The sequence below is a fragment of the Pelobates fuscus genome, chromosome 5 (genome assembly GCF_036172605.1).
Source record: "Pelobates fuscus isolate aPelFus1 chromosome 5, aPelFus1.pri, whole genome shotgun sequence".
Classification (NCBI taxonomy): Eukaryota; Metazoa; Chordata; class Amphibia; order Anura; family Pelobatidae; genus Pelobates; species Pelobates fuscus.
Window position 1 is genome coordinate 291720949 of NC_086321.1, and position 22838 is coordinate 291743786.

At 40.2% G+C, this 22838-nt stretch overlaps 1 protein-coding gene across 1 annotated transcript in view; it reads right to left on the reverse strand.

Moving 5' to 3' along the window:
* CPAMD8 (C3 and PZP like alpha-2-macroglobulin domain containing 8) overlaps window positions 1-22838 on the reverse strand; it is a 140303-nt gene that overhangs the window by 54235 nt on the left and 63230 nt on the right. The window contains exons 19-32 of the mRNA XM_063455440.1: window positions 20160-20222; window positions 18907-19138; window positions 14517-14670; window positions 12869-13011; window positions 11727-11778; window positions 11165-11463; window positions 7214-7439; window positions 6300-6476; window positions 5613-5694; window positions 5374-5530; window positions 4968-5042; window positions 4554-4719; window positions 3937-4023; window positions 3240-3376 (exon numbers count right to left, since the gene is read on the reverse strand). Coding sequence (XP_063311510.1) covers window positions 3240-3376; window positions 3937-4023; window positions 4554-4719; window positions 4968-5042; window positions 5374-5530; window positions 5613-5694; window positions 6300-6476; window positions 7214-7439; window positions 11165-11463; window positions 11727-11778; window positions 12869-13011; window positions 14517-14670; window positions 18907-19138; window positions 20160-20222 — 2050 coding nt within the window. The remainder of the gene's footprint in view (window positions 1-3239; window positions 3377-3936; window positions 4024-4553; window positions 4720-4967; window positions 5043-5373; window positions 5531-5612; window positions 5695-6299; window positions 6477-7213; window positions 7440-11164; window positions 11464-11726; window positions 11779-12868; window positions 13012-14516; window positions 14671-18906; window positions 19139-20159; window positions 20223-22838) is intronic.

Genomic DNA, 22838 nt, shown 5'->3' on the forward strand with positions numbered 1-22838 from the left:
TCGACCAATGAGGTTCTGTTCAATGGAAATTCAGAGATCTAATCCCTCTTTCAGCTGCCAGGGTAAGGTGTAACTCCACTGATGGGGACATAGTAAGTGGCTGGCTCCAATAATCTTTCTCTTGTTAGACCAAGATAGGAAGGATCTGTAAGGAATCCAGAGATGCCATTGGGCCCATCTGACAAGTCTGCTAGTGGAAGCCAGGATTCCTAGTAGTTGCATCTAATGAAGAAACTGGGAGAGAAAACCTTTACAATCTGTGGAACTGTTCCCGAGATAGGGAAAAGCAGAGCATAGAATTTTCCACTTGGGAATGTCAACCACTGAGCTGGTCTGAAACTGCTTTTCTTGATATTCATCAAGCAGCCAAACTTTAGGAGTTATGAAAGAACTATATACCTCTGTGTGCCTGCCTTCTGAGGGTCTAAGGCTATCAGAAGTAGATCCTCCAGATAATGGAACCAGGTGGAGTTCTGGACTCTCAATAACACTATAAGCACATATAAAGATTCTTGGGGCCACATTGATTCTCTTCTGAGGTAGGTTCTCTTCTGAGCTAATGCCGAAGATCTCTGCAGATTGGACTGAAAGTAAGCATCCTTGAGATATATATAGAGGTAAGGAAATTATCCTTCCAGATTGCTTGAGATATGGATCTGATTGACTCCATCCCGAAGACTCTGACAGTCAGCCTCTTGTTGGCCCCTCTTTTGCCCAGTGTAGGCTTTCATGTGCTTTTCCTCTTAGCACCAGAAGAGAGGCGAAACTTGTCCCTGGAACTGCTCTTGTTCTGGGACCTAAAAAAAAATCACCTCTTCGTCCAGAAGGCTTCTTCCTTCAGTGCTTTACCTTTTGATTCATTGGTCTTAATACTCCTGTTGGTAAGGAGACTCATGTGCCCGTTAAGAAAAAACTCCAGTCTATATCAATCTGGACCATGGATACCACTAAAGCCTCCAGAGTATGACGAGACCAGGTCTGTGTGATCAGAAAAATGAGGCTCCTAGTACTGGAGGAGATATGTTCATTGCTGAAGAGCAAAACGACTGCGTTATAGCTCCATTAGAACCTTGAAAGGCAGGTTTACCAACTGCAATGAGTCACCTCTGGAGTATTCCCTGCAGGGCCAGTAGCTCCATGTATCTCAGAAATACTGGTCACTGGAGGTTTTCCGGTCAGACTATGAGGAGCTAGGATCCTTGGAACTTCCATCCTAAGGTACCAATATCTTGCAGCCCTCATTCGCCTTTTCAATGGAATTATCCAAAGTTTTCCCAAACAGCACCACCCCTTCAAATAGAATGGTGTAGAGTGCAGACTTGGAGGATGAGTCATCATCCCAGAAATAGAACCATAATGCTTTCTTAGCTGCTATAGATAAAGCCATTCGATCCAGAGAATATCCTAGTTACATCTAGGGAAGTTTCTGTGAATAAGTCAGTTGTAACCGGAAGACTTCAGACTGCCTCTTCAATCTTGGCTTTTAATATCTCTCTCCATAGTAGCATTTAGATCTTTAATCACATATTTCATGTTTGTAGAAACAGCAGCGGAAGTCACAGCTGGCTGGCCTCCTGCAATGGTAGGCGTAAAATTTTGGACAGGTCTGCGTCCACCTATGATCCATAAGTGTGCAACTTAGGTGGTGTAGTTCTGGGGTTGGAAATAACTTCCCCCACAGGGTAAAGCCTGGCCTCTTTTCTTACCCCTAAGGCCTCTGGAACTTACTTTGTAAGCCCTGCCCGCATGTCATGTGGCTGCACAGTGATAGGTCATGCTGAAGCGACAACCTTCTGGAGGAAGTCAGTGCATAACCGATTCCTTCCACTGTTTTCTCCTCATAACCAGATCCTGGTGAAGAATCAGACACCTGACAAATAATAATAACTAAATATTACCTGTGGTAAAGTATTAAGAAAAAATGTGCACTGTTAAATTCTATAAGAAACCAGCGAAACAGCTTTAAAACAGGCTGAAGACAGCACTTATCCATGTCTGGAGACCCTGCAAATACTTACCAAATAAGTGTGGTATGTTTACTGTAATTTTCCCTTTATTTTAGTCACTTTCTGGCAATTGCCCTTATCCAAGATGGCTGCCACAACTTGTATTCCCACAATGCAAGTCATCTCTATAAAGCCCAATAAGGCACAAACTGCACACATGTGGGCCTATTCCGAGTGTGTTTGCTGTGTAGAGACCAGGGAGAGGACTCTGTCTGAAGCCTACATGGCCCCTAAACACCCAGGGTACCGGGAATAAATCACTGGGACCGAGGAGAAGCAAAATAGATAACAAAAGTGCCTGCAAGGGAGTTGAAAAGGCAACCACGTGCAAAAAGTCAAAGTTTAAAGGCACCACAGTCTAAAGGCCTCAAGATATAAAAGGTAACACAGTTTTCAAAATGTATCAAAGTTTTAAAATATATCAGTCTTCAAATGTACAGCAGTTTCCAATGACTTGCGGTATTACATGCAACAGTATTAAATGCAAATTTAAATGGAACAAATTAGTGTTACTTTATTACACTATGTCAGTATCTCTTATAATTTAAGGTTGGATACAAAGTTGCATTGGACAAGATTTATTCCAACTTCAGAATATACAGACTATCGTGCAACCATTATAATTTCTTAATTACTTGGATATATCCTTTTATATATATATATATATATATATATATATATATATATTTTTTTTTTTTTTTCTTTGTACAACATTGTGGATTTGATCCAAATATAGTTTGTTGCTTTTTTCCATATTTTCGGTTGGTAAGGGAATATCTACTAAGCGCTGATACTGGTTTTTATTTAAAGATATTCAATCACCCACAATAACTCATTCAGCTCCAAGACTGTAGGAACCAGTTTGTGCAATTTACTGGAATATGCAGACAAATGTACCCATGACAACAGCAGTGGTTAGGTACACCTTCAGCGGTTGGTACTGTTGTTCAGATGTTTCAGGTAAGGGATTTGACAGGTAAATGTGTATTAGAAGAAAGGAGCAAGACTAACATAAAATTAAATGCGAACCAGAAGGTGTCTCCTGGTTATGGATGACCACGTAGTACCGATTAGAAGTTCAGGGAAATGAAAATGAGAACTTCCTGATAAATATGACTTCATATCTAACAAAAAATTGCCCCATGAAAGAGAAATAGTTAAAAAAGTTTTAATATAGATAATGAAAGCTTGAGAAAGTGGAACATGTCTTTCTATATATGATACTTGACTAACCTGTGTTGATGAAAAACCCCCAAGTGCATTGCGTTGCTGTGAGAGCCATTTCACTACAGGAAGTGCAGAGGCCACATCTCCAAGTAAGGTGTAAGTCAGCAAAGCGTATGCGGTCATTTCTACCTCTGCTGAAACCACTGAAACAAAGAGAGACACACACAAGAAATCAAGCAAAACTTACACAAGACAGACAGACAAAACAACTAAACATATAATAAAATAGAAAAATAGAATGTGACGGCAGATAAGAACCATTCGGCCCATCTAGTCTGCCCAATTTTCTAAAAACTTTCATTAGTCCCTGGCCTTTTCTTATAGTTAGAATAGCCTTATGCCTATCCCACGCATGCTTAAACTCCTTCACTGTGTTAACCACTACCACTTCAGCTGGAAGGCTATTCCATGCATCCACTACCCCCTCAGTAAAATCATACTTCCTAACATTTTAACACATCTGCAGTATCAAACGTCAGTATTTACGTTATATCTAAACCATACAATATTCTCTATTAAAATCCAGGAACATCTTTCAAGAAACATTACAGTTAAAGAATCACTCCATAACAGAGTGTTAACAGTGACCCCAATCTCACACTGTAGAAAAGTACCAAATACAGAAAAAAGTGACATGCCTGCAACCATCCTCTCAATGCTTGAAAATGGTTGAAAAAAGGTTGGAATGGCAATATCATATTACCTGATTGTGATAGACCATCATTAAATCCCATGAACGTGTCCTCTTCTGCGGCCATGGTCCCAGTCAAACTCCAATGTGTGAAGCCATCTATCATAAAGAAGAAAAGAGCCAGGACATTTTAGCAGCATTTTATCGAAGAAAGATATTTTCTTACTTATTGAGTTATTTTTGCATGCAAATCAAAGCAAGTTTGTGTTTCTTTTGAAGAAGACAAAAAGAAACCATAGGAAGGTAGAGAGATGGCAAACATGCATGATTATTAACTTATTTTAAATGCTCAGGGAATACCATATAAACAAAATAGCATGAATGTTCAAAAGTAATGTTTGCAAGAACAAATTTGTATTAAAACTAAAATGTTTCTGCTATATAACTTAAATTACTGTTCTTCCTTTCTCAACATAGCTTTCTGTGTACAGTTGCATCATGCAAAAATAAGTATCTATGCACAGAATATCTATTGTCTTTGGGTATATTAGATGTAGGTCAAGGACTGCTAACACTCTGCATTTAAGGATAATTTGTCTAAATGTTTTGTGAAACCACCCACAGTTGATTTGCTTAGTTATTGGTCCTTTAAAAATACCACCATGATTAAAGAATCCAACACTGGATACCTTGTGTTATGGCCATGCCATTCAATTTCCGGAGGGCAACAGGGGCAAAAGTGCTGCGTAAGAGTGTCAGGGCATATGCACTCAGTGCTGTAGTGTAAGGATCATCTGCCGAAAACAAGTGGGACTCTAGAAAGAGTTTGGCTTTGGATACCGCAATTCTTTCTTCCTGGAAAAATTAACAAATGAGAAGGTTGACAAAGCTATTGCATCAAGGTCTTAACATGCGTTCGTATGGTTCTTAATAACGATTTGAGATCCTAAGAAAAACAAATGAACAAATTATTCCATATGTTATGCGATATGTAATTTGCTATGATTATATAATATAGTTAACATAATCATAAAAATGTATGTTGTTAAAATGTCGATGTCTGATAATGATAAATTTGTATTAAAAGATACAGTAGTTCTTACTTCAGACGTGATTCCAGTTTCCAGAAGAGCAGCAGCAACATATGCTGTCAAAGCAACTTTTCCATGGTTTCCACCCTACAAATAAAAAGTTCAGACACAAATCCTTTTATACTTAATTGGCGTATTGGTCAGGGTCACAGTCCTAGCCAATGGAAAAATAAAATGATCTGACACCTAATTTGGACCAGAATTTTTACACTTTGAGGACATATACAACACTAAAATTTAAGTGAGTGTTTAAATGCTTTGGATGATCTTGAGTTATACATATAGGTGGAGGCTGTATACCTAAAGTTGTATTGCTTTCTTCTACAATTTCACTGCTTTTTGTTTTTATTTTTTACTTTTTTCTTTGCCAAAATTTATTTATCCTGCTCATGTGTCAGGCAATATGCAATTTTACTACCTGTATGTCTTTATTTAGGATTCGTCCCATGGCAGGAAAAGAGCCATCTTTCTTCTGATGCTGAATGATCCAGTCTTTGGCAGCAATAAGCTCCCCTGGGTCAATGAAGATGAAGCCACGAGACTGAGCAAACGATTTCAGTACAAAAGCAGTGAGCCTGAAATATGGACAGAAGTAAATCTAAAACCATGACTAAATGCATGGAGGATTCACCATTACACTACTTTCATATTCCTTACCACATACTGCCAGACGAGTCCCTCTCTCCAAAAGCACTGTAGGATCCATCCTGCCTCTTATAGGTTAGCTGACGTTGGTACCCTGTGAAATGTTATGAAATGGGTGAAATTGTGTGCCTAGAAGGTGTATTCAAAATTTATGCTGTGGTATAGCTTTCATGAACATAAGTTTGAATTAAAACCATTAGACACATGTTTCAGGTTTCCCAGTATAGAACAAAATTATGGAAAAACCACCAGAATTAGAGATGTGGAATGTATTGAGAAGCTAGAAGATGCTAGTTTAACATACTTTAAACGAATAGCCTGTAGAGGAAACACGGTGATAAATGCAGATACATACATATAAATTATTTTTCATTATAGTATAGTTCAAAAATATGAAACATCTGTGCAGTAGGATATAATTTCATATATCTATATTGTCCTAAAAAATAATATACTTTGGGGTATTATACACCATCTGCACTTAGAACTATAAATATACTTACTATTTCTCATTAATAAACTATGCTAGCAAATTATTTTTAACAAGGATGTCCAATTTCAGACCTCCCAATACTTAAAATATCAAACTAAGTGATAGAAAAATGCAGTTCCAATGGGGCCAGTGGACAGCATTGCAATCCCATTACAATATACGTTCTATATTACATTCTACATTTGTTTTCTGAGAAGAAAATATACCTTGCAAAAGATAATCCACTGCTTCACTCTCTACTTCTGGGCATAACTGTTTGGTCTTCTGAAGATACTTCAGCACAAAAACGTTAGGGGCAAAATGGATCATATTCTGCTCCCCACAGCCAAATGGGAGTCGAAGGAGATTATCCAAATTACTCACAGTTGGACCCATCACATCACCTGTAATAAAAACAAATTGCAATAATAAAAATAAATTTATATATAATGAATTAAAAAAAATGCCTTGTTGCCTTTTCTAAAAGAACCATTAACACATATGGACACTTTACAGCCATTCAAACCAACACAAGCTTGGATTTCCAGCTTTATTATAACATGTTGCATGGTTCTCCAGCCGCTTGAGATCTCACCCTGTTAACACCCATAACATGTTACAAATGGCTGCAATAATTATTTAATTCTCTATGGTCATCACTTCCATATTCACCCTGCTCCCTCTTATCTCAACCCCCAATTATTTTTTGTCAATCTTTATTTTTGCAGTGCAGTGTCAAACACACAAGTGAGTAAAGGCATATGACATATAACATATATGATACAATCAGAAATCAAGAGATGCTGCACTTTTTTTATTTATAGAAAAAAGGTAACACATGAACAAGTCGCAACCGTCTAGGAATAGACTACAAACAGAAGTGTCTGGCTCATGAGAAAGACTAGATAGGTAAATACTAGATTATGATATGATGTTATGATGTTATGATGACATCGAATGCCATTGATCCTTGATGGCTTAATATTGTGATTTTGCACACACTTGAATATGTATGAATCTACTAACAGAACTATAAGCTAAGCAAGTGTTTCCAATAAAAATGTAGTCATAGAATTATAAAAATTGTTTTTTAATAGCCTATACATAACATGCAACAACAAAGTCAAATAATAATACTGACCTATAATGGATGCCGTGGCTCTCTCAGACCCTGGAATGACATTGTGTGGAACTCCAAGGGTGAAAGCCTCATTGTGATTTTCGTCTGTCTCTTCCTTTCGCCATATTTTAAATTCCCCCATGGAGCCCCAGCCGGTGGAAAAACCGATGAACTTCACGTCAGGCTGCCTGGCCGCTGCCCACTCTACGATAACAGAGTCATTGGAGCCCTGCGTCCCGTGTCCTACCTGGGGAAGTGGGGAACAGAGAAGAAAGCCACATGAGAGGTCTACACCCTTTAAACATCTTTCTAAAATTCATATACTACAAAACATTTTTCCAGACATTAAAGGCTGCGCTAAGCAATGAACAATGTATGATCTTATATTAAAAAAGCAAAACTATTACATGAAAACTAAAAAGGACAGAAAGGCGAACCATACACGAGAACAGTTAAGAACGTCTAAGCAATAAATGACATGTAAATGTATTGTTGCAACTTAAACTGTTAGGAGGTCCTTAAAATTGATCTTTTTTACATCTTACAATTTACACCACCGAAGAAAACATTGAGTATCCCGTAGAACTCGTGTCATTGATGAGATGCTCCATTTTATTTCAAACATTTATTAAAGGGGTCAAGAAGGATTTTTTTCCTAGTTTGTGGCAAAATTGGAAGCGCTTCAGACTAGGTTTTTTGCCTTCTTTTGGATCAACAACAAAAACATATGTGAGGAAGGCTGAACTTGATGGACACAAGCAGGCCCGGACTGGCCATCGGGCATACCGGGCAAATGCCCCGTGGGCCGCGATGGCCATGAGGCCGGCAGGGAAGATCACAGGATCTCCCCGACCGGCTCCTGCAGGGCCAGCGCTATCCGAGCGCCCCGCTGTATGCCTTCATGGGCCGGTGTGGAGATCAAAGATCTCCCCACCGGCCCACAGGCACTGTTACAGGCGGCCGCCGGCTGGGGAGTGAGGGAGGCAGGAGAGAGGACCGGCGGAGCTCTAGCCAGCAGCTCCGCTGAGTCCTCTCGCGGGATTCTGAGCGTTGCCATGGTTACCGCGGCAACGCTCAGATCTCGCGACAGTGAACTCTAGCCTACAGGCTAGAGTTCACTCTCACTACTGGACCACCAGGGAAGGATGGCAGCATGGCTCCCCCTCCCAGGCTAAAGGTAAGAAGGGAGGGGGGGAATATAACTTTTTTTTAAATTATTAATAATATATATATTAAAATAAATTCACTAACAACCCCCTCACGTAAAATAAATGTCCTAACAGCCCCCTCACATAAAATAAATTCAATAACAGCCCCCTCACACACACAGCACCCCCAGACGCACACAGCGCCCCCAGATGCACACAGCACCCCAAGACGCACACAACACCCTCAGACAGACGGCACCCTCAGACAGACAGCACCCTCACTCCCACACATATATATATAAAATAACCCTCAGTGAGTTAACAGACAAAGAAAATTAGAAACCTAGAATGTGACGGCAGATAAAAACACCCTCACACACACAGCACACACAGCACCCCCCTCTTACACACACACACACACACACTGCGCACCTCACACATACAATATGTCCAAATATATATATATATATATATATATACACACACACACTACAGCACCCCTCACACTGCACCACTACACACATTACGCTCCAGATACACGCTAGATCCCTTACCCTATATGCATTCTTAATCCTCTACACACACACACAATCTTCTATACACACTCTGGGTCCTTTACACACTAGATCTCCTACACACACACACTGCACCACCTACACACACACTACATTCCTTGTAAGCAAACACATACAACATTCTCTAAACACACCCTCTCTACAACCCCTACACACACTACGTCACCTATACACACACACTACAGCCCGTATGCACACACTCGCTACATCCCCTATAACACTATGCCCCTATACACACACAGTCTCTACAGCCCCTAGCTACACATATTACACCATAAACACAAATTAAATTGACCTATACACAATACCACACAACACTCTACACACACGCAATCCCACAAGCAGGCACCAAACACATGCACCATACACTTTCCTGGCCCTTTTGTCCTCTGGTATCCCACTTGCGAGACACCAGAGACAATTTAAAAGCAAACACAGCGCAAGCATGTTATTACATTTGCTTGCGCTGCGCAGAACAAATACAGGGCCTTTTTCTAATGCTAGAGCTCTTCAGCGGGGCTCTGCGCATTGAACCAACATGCTCACTTTGAGAGGGGGCGTGCTTGTCAGTAGTAATGACAAAACACACCCTCTCTGGCCCCACCCCCTTCTTAGGGGGCCGCTCTTATTGAAAAATGCCCGGGAAAAGTTTTTTCCCAGTCCGGCCCTGGACGCAAGTCTCTTTTCAGCTATGTAACTATGTAAAGGGACACTATAGTCACCAGAACAACTACATCCTATTGAATTTGTTCTGGTGAGTAGAATCATTACCTTCAGGCTTTTTGCTGTAAATACTGTATTTTCAGAGAAAATGAAGTGTTTACATTACAGCCTAGTGATAACTTCACTGGCCACTCCTTAGATGGCTGTTAAGAGATCCTTCCTGGGTCATGGCTGCCTAAAACGCATCCAAACATTCAGTGTCTCCTCCCTCTGCATGACACTGAACTTTCCTCATAGAGATGCATTGATTGGCCAGGGCTGTGTTTGAATTGTGCTGGCTCTGCCCCATATCTGCCTCTTTGTCAGTCTCAGCCAATCCTATGGAGAAGCATCGTGATTGGATCAGGCTACCACTTCTGATGATATCGGCAGGCAGTGGGCAGGTCAAAAGTAAACCGGGAGAAAATATGCAGCTCCAGACTTGAATACAAGTAAGATTTTAGTATATTTAGGGAGGTATGAGGGGACAGGGGGATAGATGGTGGTTTTAACCCTATAGGGTCAGGAATACATGTTTGTACATGTTTTGTATAGTGCTCCTTTAAAGATTTACTAAATTACATCATAAACCAGCTTGATCCAAATATTGTAAATGAAAAGTAGAATGAGAAACATTGTTTCATTTCTGCTTTTCTCTGTAAGCTTCTTCTATGCTGACTACCAGGTGGAAAGGACACTAATTTTTCACACCTTTCAAAAATATTTCTTGAATATAGAGATAAGTTAAGATAATATTAAAAATCCAGGAAAGTAACGGTTCCTCTTTAAGTGACCATACATTTTACTTTTTTTTTGTTTGTTTAATTCCTAATGCTGTTTAAGCTAGGTAAAAGCATCATATATCATAACACTGTTTTGCACGCAGTAATGCCTTCCAGCAAAGTAAAATTAAATGAGCCTCAGCACTACAAAGTATGCCAAATGAGATTTATTCCACCACTTAGTAAACTCAACTACATTTACACTAACACAGTGTTTTGTCAAGGCTTGTGTGTCGAAACGTTGCTGTGTCCACTAAGTAGTGGAATAAATATCCATTGGCATACTTTGTAGTGCTTCGCATCATTTCATTTAATTTGAAAGTTTTATGGAAGGTAAGTCTGCAGGCTGTACCTATGCTATCTACTAGGAGTGTTGGATCACCAGTTACCTCCACCAATGCCTTCCAGCAAATCAGGTTTGGAAAGGATCTGATATAATTAGTGGGTGCTCCAGTCAATCAGGGGGGCTCCCTCTGAAGCAGCAGGGATGTAGTTATGTTTTATCACTGTCGTTGCAGCTTGAACGCTCCATTTATGTATTAAATTGTTGTATGGAGTTACTTATGGTCTCCTCTAATGCTTACAATTGAAATTAATTACTCACACCTTATGTGTCACTATTGGATCACAGAGCCACTTTTTCATGGATAAAATGTAATCGTTTATGTTTAACATTTGCTTCTGCTAAAGAAGGAAAGATAAGGAAGAAATGCTTAGTGCCTCACTAAGCTGAGAAATGGTAATCATTCTTGAGCAATATTTTACCTGTATTAAGCCATTTTTCCAGCTGATCCAGAATGCACGGTACTCATCCCAGGATAAAATGCCAGTAGTACTTGCACTGGACACTGGATTTCCCATTTTGCTACTAGATATCCAGGTTTTGGAGTTATGTTGCCCCCCAATCACAATCTCTATCATCTCAGCCATGTCATGGGGTCCTGAGGACAATGCCACATGTGCGTCATTGTGAGCCTTAACAGTCAGCTCGAAATGAGTCATCCGCTGGGGCTTCTGTATGTACTGATACTCAAACTTGTTGGGAGTGGAAATCTGAATTTTCTCTAGGCCAAAAAAGACACTAAATAAATTCACAGGGAAATTACATTGTGAGAAGATAATAATGCTTTATGTATTGCTTTTCTCTTTACATTTAATTCTACATGTATACAAGTAGGTATTATTCTGAAAGTTGATGAAAGAAAGAGTATGTTCCCCTTTAAAACTATTCCCACAGAAACAAAGCAAATACTTAAATCAATAGCTTTTGTAGTATTGCAAAAAGCACTTAAAACAATCAAGTTTCAACAGTATCTCCTTAACTTACCATTTGGGCAGAAGAAGACACTGTATGTGTATTCGCGTGCTAAACCTTCTGGCTAAAACAAAATACGGAAATAATTTGTGAGTAAATGTACAATATGGAAATCTATTCTTTGGTAAAACAAACACATTATAACTCACTAGAAAGAAAAGAAACAACAACAACAACATTTAGTATGGATGAGTATGAATAACACAGTAACGTGTTAGTCAAACCAACATCATTTCTGCTTTTACATGTGGTAATGGTGGTATGAGGCTGTACGTGTGGCGATTCTGTTTAAAATGCTACACATACTGAGGTATTTATACTTTTGTGCATTTTTGCCAATTCTGTGCAAAAAAAATACATGCAACAGGCAGTGTCAACTTCTACCCTTGCAAATAGTGCCTGCACGAGGGGAAGCTTGAATGTGCCCTCCCTCCCTCGTTAATATTGACTCCCTCCATTGAACACATCGCTCCCTCATTCTTCCTCCCTCCCCTAATGAGTCCTATATACAGGTCTACAGTAACAAAGGACCAGGAGGATGGATTTCATAAGTAAGTCTGTTAATCTGATAATTAAGAGTGGGCAATAGGTTGCTACAACAGAACTTGACAAAAATTGGATACATTGCTGTTTTGCAGCAGCTTTATGCAAGATATGATCATGTACGGTATAAATCCCCACTATTTCTGCCTAGGCCACGTGTTACGATTACATTTCTGAGCTTTGAAGTTAGTGTTTAGTGAGTGACTGTGCTGGTCTTGGATGATGTTGCTTTTTTTTATATATATTTGTTTGTAACGTGCCCCTTTTTTCTTTGACAATTATGTGGGAGATCTGAATAGAATAGCTTTTATTGGGCATAGGTTCTCTATATTTTGAGAAAGAAAGAAAGAAAGTAAGAAAGTAGGAAAGAAAAAAGAAAGCAAAGAAAAAATATTATGAATATATAAATCAGCACTATTTTGTTTAAAAAATGTTATTTCCAGGGGTCTATCCAAGAAGTTTTATTATACCACTTTTCTTTTTTGCAGATATGTCACATGCTTTTCCCACTCAATTTAAAATCCATGTCATACATATTCAAAAATACCCTTAATACATGCATAATCTTTCTGCTATTGTAATAGACACCCTAACATCACTGTGGCACTCACCTCAACCATCATGCTTCGACGTACAAAGTCACTCCCAGCTGGAACCTTCTTCTCAACATAGGTGTCTTCTGGATGCTTGGTGTTCTTGAGGCCGTTAGGTCCCTCTGAGTGACAATTATAACTACCATATGCTAGAGCTCTGGCTGGAAAATAAATGCAAACAAACAAAAAAAGATTCCGAATTTAGATTTGAAGAAACTCCACCGTGTATGCTACAAAGACCCCTGTGGTCAATAGACTATTGCTCATAAATGAACGACATGGTTATTTTGTCATTTTTCACTATTAGTCTATCAATAAAATAAATGCTTAGAGTCTACATGAGCCAGTCTAGCCTTCTTAACAAGACATTTAATTATTTTCAGCTAGGAGTGTTTATTTGGTTTTGTTTGTACAAGTAAGACACACTTTGCAAACCCAAACATTTCTAAAATGGGTACAAGAATATTATTAAGTGAATACATATTTAGAAATATTTATAGGATGAATATAAATTCAGTGGGGTAGATAGGTAGTTAGGAGAAGATGTTTCCTAAAACGCGCACCAAAACATTAAAGGAGGTGGTATACTATATTCAGTGATTTCCATTGTTTCTATACTATCCAGTGCAGCTCTATCTAAAATTAAAGGGACACTATAGTCACCTGAACAACTTTAGCTTAATGAAGCAGTTTTGGTGTATAGAACATGCCCCTGCAGCCACACTGCTCAATCCTCTGCCATTTAGGAGTTAAATCCCTTTGTTTATGAACCCTAGACACACCTTCGTGCATGTGACTTGCACAGCCTTCCATAAACACTTCCTGTAAAGAGAGCCCTATTTAGGCTTTCTTTATTGCAAGTTCTGTTTAATTAAGATTTTCTTATCCCCTGCTATGTTAACAGCTTGCTAGAACCTGCAAGAGCCTCATGTATGTGATTCAAGTTCAATTTAGAGATTGAGATACAATTATTTAAGGTAAATTACATCTGTTTGAAAGTGAAACCAGTTTTTTTTTTCATGCAGGCTCTGTCAATCATAGCCAGGGGAGGTGTGGCTAGGGCTGCATAAACAGAAACAAAGTGATTTATCTCCTAAATGACAGTGAATTGAGCAGTGAAATTGCAGGGGAATGATCTATACACTAAAACTTCTTTATTTAGCTAAAGTAATTTAGGTGACTATAGTGTTCTTTTAATTTAATTCCGAGGAATCACGTTCATAGTATTCAATAGAGATGGTGAGATAGTTATTTCCCTTAAATAAGAACAGGGAGGTTCAAAAACTAAAGACCTCGTAAAAGTGTTTGTAAGCTATAATGTACTACACAGTCTGGTGAACCTCCATTTTAAATGAGAACGGGGTAGGCAACCCTTGGCACTCCAGATGGAGTACCAAAGGTTCCCTAACCCTGAATTATGTATTAGCAGTGTCTTCGACCTTTCCTCTGCTGTGATATTAAGCTTCAGTCCTTCCAATTAAATTGTGGTATGGTGGTGTATCAATTACATCAACTTCCCGTTTAACCTTTATACTAAATTTATACAAAATTCTGGTAGTGTTCATAGTTTTATGGGAAATAAAAGCACTTCAATCAATTAATTAGATAAGCTTTACTAAATAATTAAAATTATTCTATGAAAAGCTTGGAAAAAATAGAGTATCACCTGAGATATTTGCCTGGCCCAGTTCAGAGAAGGAAAAAACAGCAGACGTGGGTTTGGTTTCCCCAGAGGCAACGCAAAGCTTCCTGATCAGATGCTGCTTCCCTGGATATCCCACAAATTTTATTCCCTTTGGGATGCTTATTTTAATGTGTACCTTTAAGAAATTAATATAGATGTTATATGGATAGAATATATAAGCTAAACATAGATACATGCACACACGCACATATGAAGCAACTGTGAATAGGGAAGCTCCATGCCACCATCAATTAGGAACAACAATAAAAAAAAAATATATATTCTTTATTTATGTCTTGACATAGAAAGCGACATGTCAGTATTATATGGCTTGTGTAAAAGTCGAGAAATGGTAGTCACATATGCTTTATGATACAGAAAGGAAACATGTTAAATTTTACTAAGGTGATTGGCATGATCACATCCATGAAGGTTTTATATTTGATGTACATAACAGAAATAGTTAAACATATGTAAAGTTGGTTGAGGAGAACACAAATTAATTATGTGTAGTGCATAAAGGAACCAGTACCCTCTAGTCTAGAGCATAGACAATATCTGACACCAGAGCTGTGGTGTTACGATCGTTCGGGTGGCGCGGGCCCTCCCCGCGGGCATTCCCAGTAGTCCCCCTGGCCAGGGCTCCTTTGTGGGCTATGAGCCGTGACCCCGACCGAGTTTCCCCTAGAGGGCTGGGTGGCGGGGCGGCCGGTACTTCCGTGTCTCTGTTTACCGCACATCCAGGGTATTATCTATCTGTACTCTTTTTTTTCTTTCTTTATTTATTTATTTGAAAATCTTTATTTAGGGAACCTGTCTATTTTATATAGTGACGAATGTCATAAGTTAAGTTGAACATTTGTAGTACACATTTCCATTGTCTGCCTGTTAAAAGGTTCAGCTGAGGAGTGTATACATTGTTTCGTACGTAGACTGCACCCAGTTACGTGCCTATACAAGTTTTGACTTGTTACCTTTCTTGTGTTTAGTACTGAAAGTCAGTTTGGGCATGAGAGGAAGTAGGCAATAGTTGCCGGTAGTTAGATAGTTTTCCAGTGTTACCTCGGTTGTGATATACGATTGATGGTGTAAGTAATGTTTACGTGGCCCAGTCACCCTGGAGCTACCGCTGCCTTTTCCTATACAGTATTGCAGTTCTATGCTCCGTTTGTAAGAGTGGTACCTTGGTGTTGTGACCCGTGGGCAGTGGTGTATTTTCGATTTGTGCTGCCCTAGGCAGGAGGGTGCTCGGGCACCCCCCCTAATTTAAATTGTCCCCACCCCTTCCTGTCACGGCCACACTTTGACTGACAGACGCTCACTCACTGACAGATGCACACACTTACTGATAGATGCATACACTCATTGACAGACACACACTCTCATGTACACTGACAAACAATGACATACACACACACTCACTGATTTGACACACTGATAGGCAGTCACACACTATTACTCGGACACACACTGAAAGACTTGCACACACTGACAGACACACGCACTGAACGACAGACGCACTCACTGACAGACACACACACACACACATTCACTTAGACATACACACTTACAGACACACACACACACATTTCCCCCCAACACTCACAAATTTATTTTTTATTTTTTATTTAAATCCACCCAGCCTCCCTGGGAGAGCTGGAGTGGATTACTTACCTGCAGTTCAGTGTGGCTGCTGCGCAGGCAGGCAGGGGGCAGACAGGCTAAGTAGGCGGCGAGGAAGCTCTGATTTTCCTGCTCAGCTCCCTTGCGCGCCTCTTAGTGACTCAGGGGTGGGGGTGGGGGGGGAGCTCAAAAGTTGCCAGCCGGCCAGCTCTTGAGCCCCCCCAGGAAACGAGGCAAACAAGGGATCTGCCTGGGCGATTGGGGCGGCTTTTTTTACGCCCCCTGCAAAGTGCCGCCCAAGGCAAATGTCTTGTTTGCCTTGCGATTGATACATCACTGCCCATGGGTACTGGTTTCGTGTAGTTCTCTTGATTTTGTGTAAAAGGTTGGTGAGGAATTGTGTATAGAGGGGGTGCATAGTGAGCAGTGGGGCACGCGGTGGGGTGCGCCCTCCCCTCGGTCCACGGTCACTGATCATATGAAATCTGAGGGTGTTTATTCATTAGCGTAATCTTCCCAGGGCTGCCAAATTTTTTGGAAATTTTTATCTGTGTTTCTGATCTGGGCTCTTAGTATGTCCATTAGGTATGTATCTTTCACTTTCACTATTACATAATTGGTCGAGGGAACGGTGTGTTTCAGCCATGACTGGGTTAAGACTCATCTGGCCGCCAGGGTAACCTTATCTAGGAGCTGTTGTTCCTTCCTGGGGAGGCTGTTGGATGGGTTGGATAGTAAGATGGATCTAGGTCTATGTGTCTCTCGAAGATGTCTGTCTGCAGCTTCTGAACTCGCTTCCAAAATCTGCTGACCTTTGGGCATTCCCACCACATGTGCACAAACGTGCCCTTGTTTCCACACCCCTTCCAGCATGTGTCAGTCGTGGTTTTACCCATTCTGTTTAACTGCACTGGTGTGGTGTACCACCTCATAAGCACCATATGATTGCTCCTGCTGTAGTACACATATTGAGGTCTTCGTGGTTGCTTCCCATATGTCTGCCCAATCCCCTCCCTCCAGTTCTTGTCCCAAGTCAGTCTCCCATTGTCCGATATATCTAGGGTCTTTGACGTCCCGGTCTGGGGCATGGGTTGTGCGTATATGGTTGTTATCAGTCCTTTCTATTCGGTTTCTGAAGTGCACAGTTGTTCGTAAAACGTCATTGGGATTTGGGCTGCTTTTCGAATCTCTGGATTTTTGTCAAAGTCCTTGATACTTGTATGTATCTGAATACGTCTTTTGTGGTCAGGGGTGCCAGGGTTTTAAGGTTTTTCAATGTTCTAATGGCTCCGTTTTCGTGCATATGGAGATAAGGAACAAAAATGTTAATGAAAAGCTAAAGGAGTGCACAGAGGTGTACACTAACTGTGTCTAATTTTAACACCACTTGATTGAAAACCCAGAGTTCCCCGTAACACTAAAGAAAATAACACCTCCACCTATGTATTTTGTCACAATGTGATTTCTAGAACACATTAGGGTTGGTCTTGCAGCATGAGATAGGGCTGATTTTAGGAGGAACATAAAGGAACGTACAGAGTCTAAAATACTCTTAATAGCAATAGGAATATAGTCATGTATTCCTAACATTACAGTTTTAATCTACCTAATTTGGTGTGCTGCCCCCTGCCACCAAAGTAATAAAAGTTGAGGTTTACTAGAAGACAGCCACTAGAGGTGTGTTTAATTATTGCAGGGTATCCAGTCCACTTCATTGAGATGAAGTGGTCTTGGTTCCTTTAGTGGTCAACAAAGTAACTATAAGTGGAAGGGGCTATCAAATTAACCCTTGAGCTGAAGCCAATAAACAATCTGATCACAAAAGCAGCAAACAGAGGTAGGCTAATAAGGTTTTTGTAAAGCAGTAGAATAATGTATAATCTAAAGGTCTTTTGGTTGGTATATCAGAGAACTGTGGTACAAACAATTGTTTTAGTAACAAAGGAGCTTTAAGACAAAGTACAAAAGGAAGACGTCTTGAGGACGGGTGGGAGGAGGTAACAAGAAGGAGCAACATCACTGTGTGTAACGGGAATTAAAAAGACAAATTAGGCACACCAACAAAATCTGAACAGGATAAACCATCCATAAAAAAGAAATTAATAAAATAATTGAGACCAGGTAAGCAAGTGCCAAATGTAATTCAACAGAGACAAATGCAAAGTTATCCGCTTTGGGAAATACATAAATATACAACTTCTCTTAATGGAGTTATGGATGTGTTATGGATATCAGTAAATTAGAATTTGGAAATAACTGTAGACAGACAAATGCATGCAATATTAGTCAGTGTCTAGGGACCTGTAAGAATTATCGTGCCGAAAAGGGTATTGACTCACATTGTAAAACTAAAATGATACATTTTTATAACAAAATGTCAACACTCCACCCTTGAATATGCAACACGTTTTTTGCTCCAATTTTCAAAAAGGAAATTATTGAAGTGGAAAAAATACAGAGGTGGGTTACGAAATTAATAAAAGTAATGTGAGACTTTTGTTAAGAAGAATTTGTGGAAGTTGACAAAATTGATGTTATCCCTTTTCAGCATAAATGTTTAAGTTAATGCAAATGGATTATAAAATAAAATAAATAAGGAATACATTATAAAAACAAAGGTGATTTATGACATATGGGAAATGAAATAATGAAAATCCTTAGTATATATATTATAATATATTATATTATTTTATAGACTTTCCTGCACTCTGCTTAAGGGATACAACACCACTTTAATAATATTTCTTACCTCTGCGCTAACAGGTAGATAGTTGTAGACTGTAAGTGGTATTTTGACCTGCTCCCCTCGTATTACATAGTAGGGCAGCGTGAAGTCAATGAAGAATGGTTTGAAGGTTTTGAGGTGAGCAGATTTGGCCACTCCAAGCCCACTCTCTTCAGACATGCCAATTGCTTCGGTTATCCATGTGGTAATAGAGTCTGGGACCTCCATGTGTAACTCTGCCTCACCAGTGGCTTCACTGTGAAATGAAGACAGTTTATAGCTCAGTGGGTACACCAACTAATATCTAGTATCCTTACCACCTCATTAGCCCTCTGCCAAACTCCCAGTAAGCTGCAGGACCCAAGTATTGACCTACTGGAGACTTGTGCAAAATTAATACTATTCACATTCAAAAACTCAAATGGTAATCCACAATTATTAGAAATTATACTAAGGCCAACTTTTCTATTATTTATTCTCATGTACAATCTAATGTGTGTCAATGTGTCTGGAGCTGGAGTGCAGCAGAAAATGTGTGAAAATCTATAATATCTCTATATCCTGTGGAACAGAGTTAGGATGCGTACCAACCCCATTTGAACTCTTATGGATCTAATAAGCAAGCACTATGTCCTCAGAGACAGCCATTGTGCAGAATATTATGAAAATGTACAGCAAGCAGCAAGGGAGAACAGAAAGGCAACAACAGGGTCTCCTAAAATTGTTCAACACAGCACAACCAGAAGGATAGTAAAGTCAAGGCAAACCAATATATTATGCTTCCCATAGGATTGGCTGACACTGTCAAGGAGGCAGAGTCAGCACAAGTAAAACACAGCCCTGGCCAATCAGCATCTCCTAAACAAAGACGGCAGTGACGACAGCTAAGAACCATTCGGCCCATCTAGTCTGCCCAATTTTCTAAATACTTTCATTAGTCTCTGGCCTTATCTTATAGTTAGGATAGCCTTATGCATATTCCACGCATGCTTAAACTCCTTTACTGTGTTAACCTCTACCACTTCAGCTGGAAGGCTATTCCAAGCATCCACTACCCTCTCAGTAAAGTAATACTTCCTGGTATTATTTTTAAACCTTTAAGTTTATTAAGGTTTGTAGAATAAGACAGCATTAAATATAGAAAAAACGGTGTGATTGAATAGTATTGTTCTCATTGGTTGATTTAGAATTTTAAATTAAATTGGACAGTATGGTAATTTTAAGTGTGTTGTAACATTTATGTACTCCATTCATATTAATTTGATTGTTTTGATTACCTAACATTAAAGCAATGCCAGATCCAGGTTTCAGGAAAGAAAGTTCTCTTCCTCCTCTCAGTTCTGTATAATGAAAAAAAAAAATAAGAAACACACAATACAAATACATTGGAAACAAGTGAAATATATAATATTCTAATAACATGCACACACATAGATCAAGCCCGCAGAGCAAAATCAAACTTTTCTTCTTTTATGTTCTAACCTGTCCTATTATTTGAAACCAAAAAACAAACGCCTGTGCATCCAGTATAGGTGTGCACACCCAGGTCCTACCACAATTTATTTGAGGACAAAGTTAATGCAGCAAACGTCCTATTATTTGGAAACTGAAAGGATTCCTTATTTATAAATAGCGAAAACTAATAGTTTTAAATTAAGCCTTAGATTTTAATGTATCTTCTTGCTGTAGGGAACGGTGAGAACAATGCAAGAAAATATATTCCAGGAAAAAGGGGACATGGGGGCATGAAAATGCAAGGTAGGAAGATAGTGTGGAGATGTAATGAGAAGTATGAAAGTAAGTAATGCATTTACAGAAAGAATATTAAAAAGGCATGCAAGATAAATGTAAAGTGAAAAATGGGAGATGGCATGAATAATAGGAGGGTGAAGGCTACAAGGAAAGGAAGCGGATACATTGGGAATGGCATAGAAGAGCAAGGAATCAGGGCTCGAGTCCTGCAGGAACGCATGGGAACGGCGTTCCTGCACTTTTTTCACAGCAGGAACGCCGTTCCCCCTGCAGGCACTCAGGGGGCGGCAAAAAAATGCCGCCCCCAATGCCCTGTATTCCCTGTCATGGGGGGGACACCTGATTGCTCCTCTCTCCCCCCCGGCGGGCGGCTCTCTCCCGGTCACACACGGCGAGGGAGCTGTGTCCTCTCTGCTCCCTCTCGCCGCGTGCCGTTTTCTGATGCAGGGAGCCGGAATATGACGTCATATTCCGGCTCCCTGCATCAGCAGACAACCCACGCGGCGAGAGGGAGCAGAGAGGACACAGCTCCCTCGCCGTGTGTGACCGGGAGAGAGCCGCCCGCCGGGGGGGGGGGAGAGAGGAGCAATCAGGTGGCCCCCTTGACAGGTTTCCTAAAAGGTAGGGAGGGTGGGTGTGCAATATTAATAATATTAATTATTTGTATATATGTGTGTCTGTTAGTGTATGTGTGTGTCTGTTAGTGTGTGTGTGTATGTCTGTGTGTCTGTTAGTGTATGTGTTTATGTCTGTTAGTGTATGTGCGTGTATGTCTGTTAGTATGTATGTGTGTGTATGTCTGTTAGTGTGTATGTGTGTATGTGTGTGTGTATGTCTGTTAGTTTATGTCTGTTAGTGTATGTTTGTGTCAGTGTGTGTGTATGAGTGTACTTACGTCTGTTAGCGTATGTACGTGTGTGTATGAGTGTATGTGCTTCTGTTAGTGTATGCATGTGTATGTTTGCGTGTATTTGCTTCTGTTAGTGTATGCACGTGTGTGTGCGTATGAGTGTATGTGCTTCTGTTAGTGTATGCACGTGTGTGTGCTTCTGTTAGTGTATGTTTGCGTGTATGTGCTTCTCTTAGTGTATGTTTGCGTGTATGTGCTTCTCTTAGTGTATGTTTGTAAGTGTCTGTCAAATCAGTGAGAGTCTGTCATTTAGTGTGTGTGTCTGTCAGTGTGTTTGTGTGTGTGTCTCTCTGTCAATGAATGAGTGTGTGTCAGTGAATGTGTGCGTGTCAAATCAGTGACGTCTGTGTGTTTGTCATTGAGTGCGTGTATTACTGTCAGTGTGTATCTGCCAGTGTGGGTGTCTGTCAGAGAGTGTGCTTAAAGGGACACTATAGGCACCCAGACAACTTCAGCTCATTGAAGTGGTCTGGGTGCAGTGTCCCAGTCCCCTTAAACCTGCAAGTGTAATTATTGCGGTTTCTCAGAAACTGCAATAATTACCTTGAGGGGTAACTCCACCTCTACTGGCTGTCTACCAGACAGCCACTAGAGGGACTTTCGGGTGGTTAGGTGACCAAAAGTCGCCTAACTGATGCTGGACGTCCCCACCCTGTGCATGAGGACATCCAGCATCTGCTAATTACCCATAGGATTTTAACCCCTTCAGTGTTGAGTGGGGGACGGGGGCACTATAGGGAATTATAGTGCCAGGAAAACAGCTTTGTTTTCCTGGCACTATAGTATTTCTTTAAAAGGAACAGGAAAAGGTGGAGTCTTAAGAGGAAGGGGTGGGTTCTTAATCAGGAAGCGGTGCGCCCTTGCCAGGAAGGGGTGGTAAATTTAGGTTAGGGGGGTGCTCAGGTATAGTCATGCCTAGGGCAGCACAAAATTAAAATACACCACTGTGTGAGTGTCTGAGTATGTGTGCTTCTGTGAGTGTATGTGTGTGCACGCGTTTATAAATGCATACAAGTGTTTTGGTTTTTTTTGGGGGGGGGGGGGGGGAGTTCCCACACTTTTTTCCCCAGGACTTGACCCCTGGCAAGGATTGATTCCCAAAGAAGAAGAATTTAACTTTAGAGCTTTAGAAGAAAGGCACAAGAATTGAAAAGAATGGGACAGGATAGATACATACAGGTTGTATGCAGGTAATGTCATAATAGAGGCTGTTCTCCGGGAATGAGGAACACATGAAAAGGGAGAAGACTGTTGTTCGTGCAGCTTTGCTTACGAAAGCAAGGTGTGGGGTTAA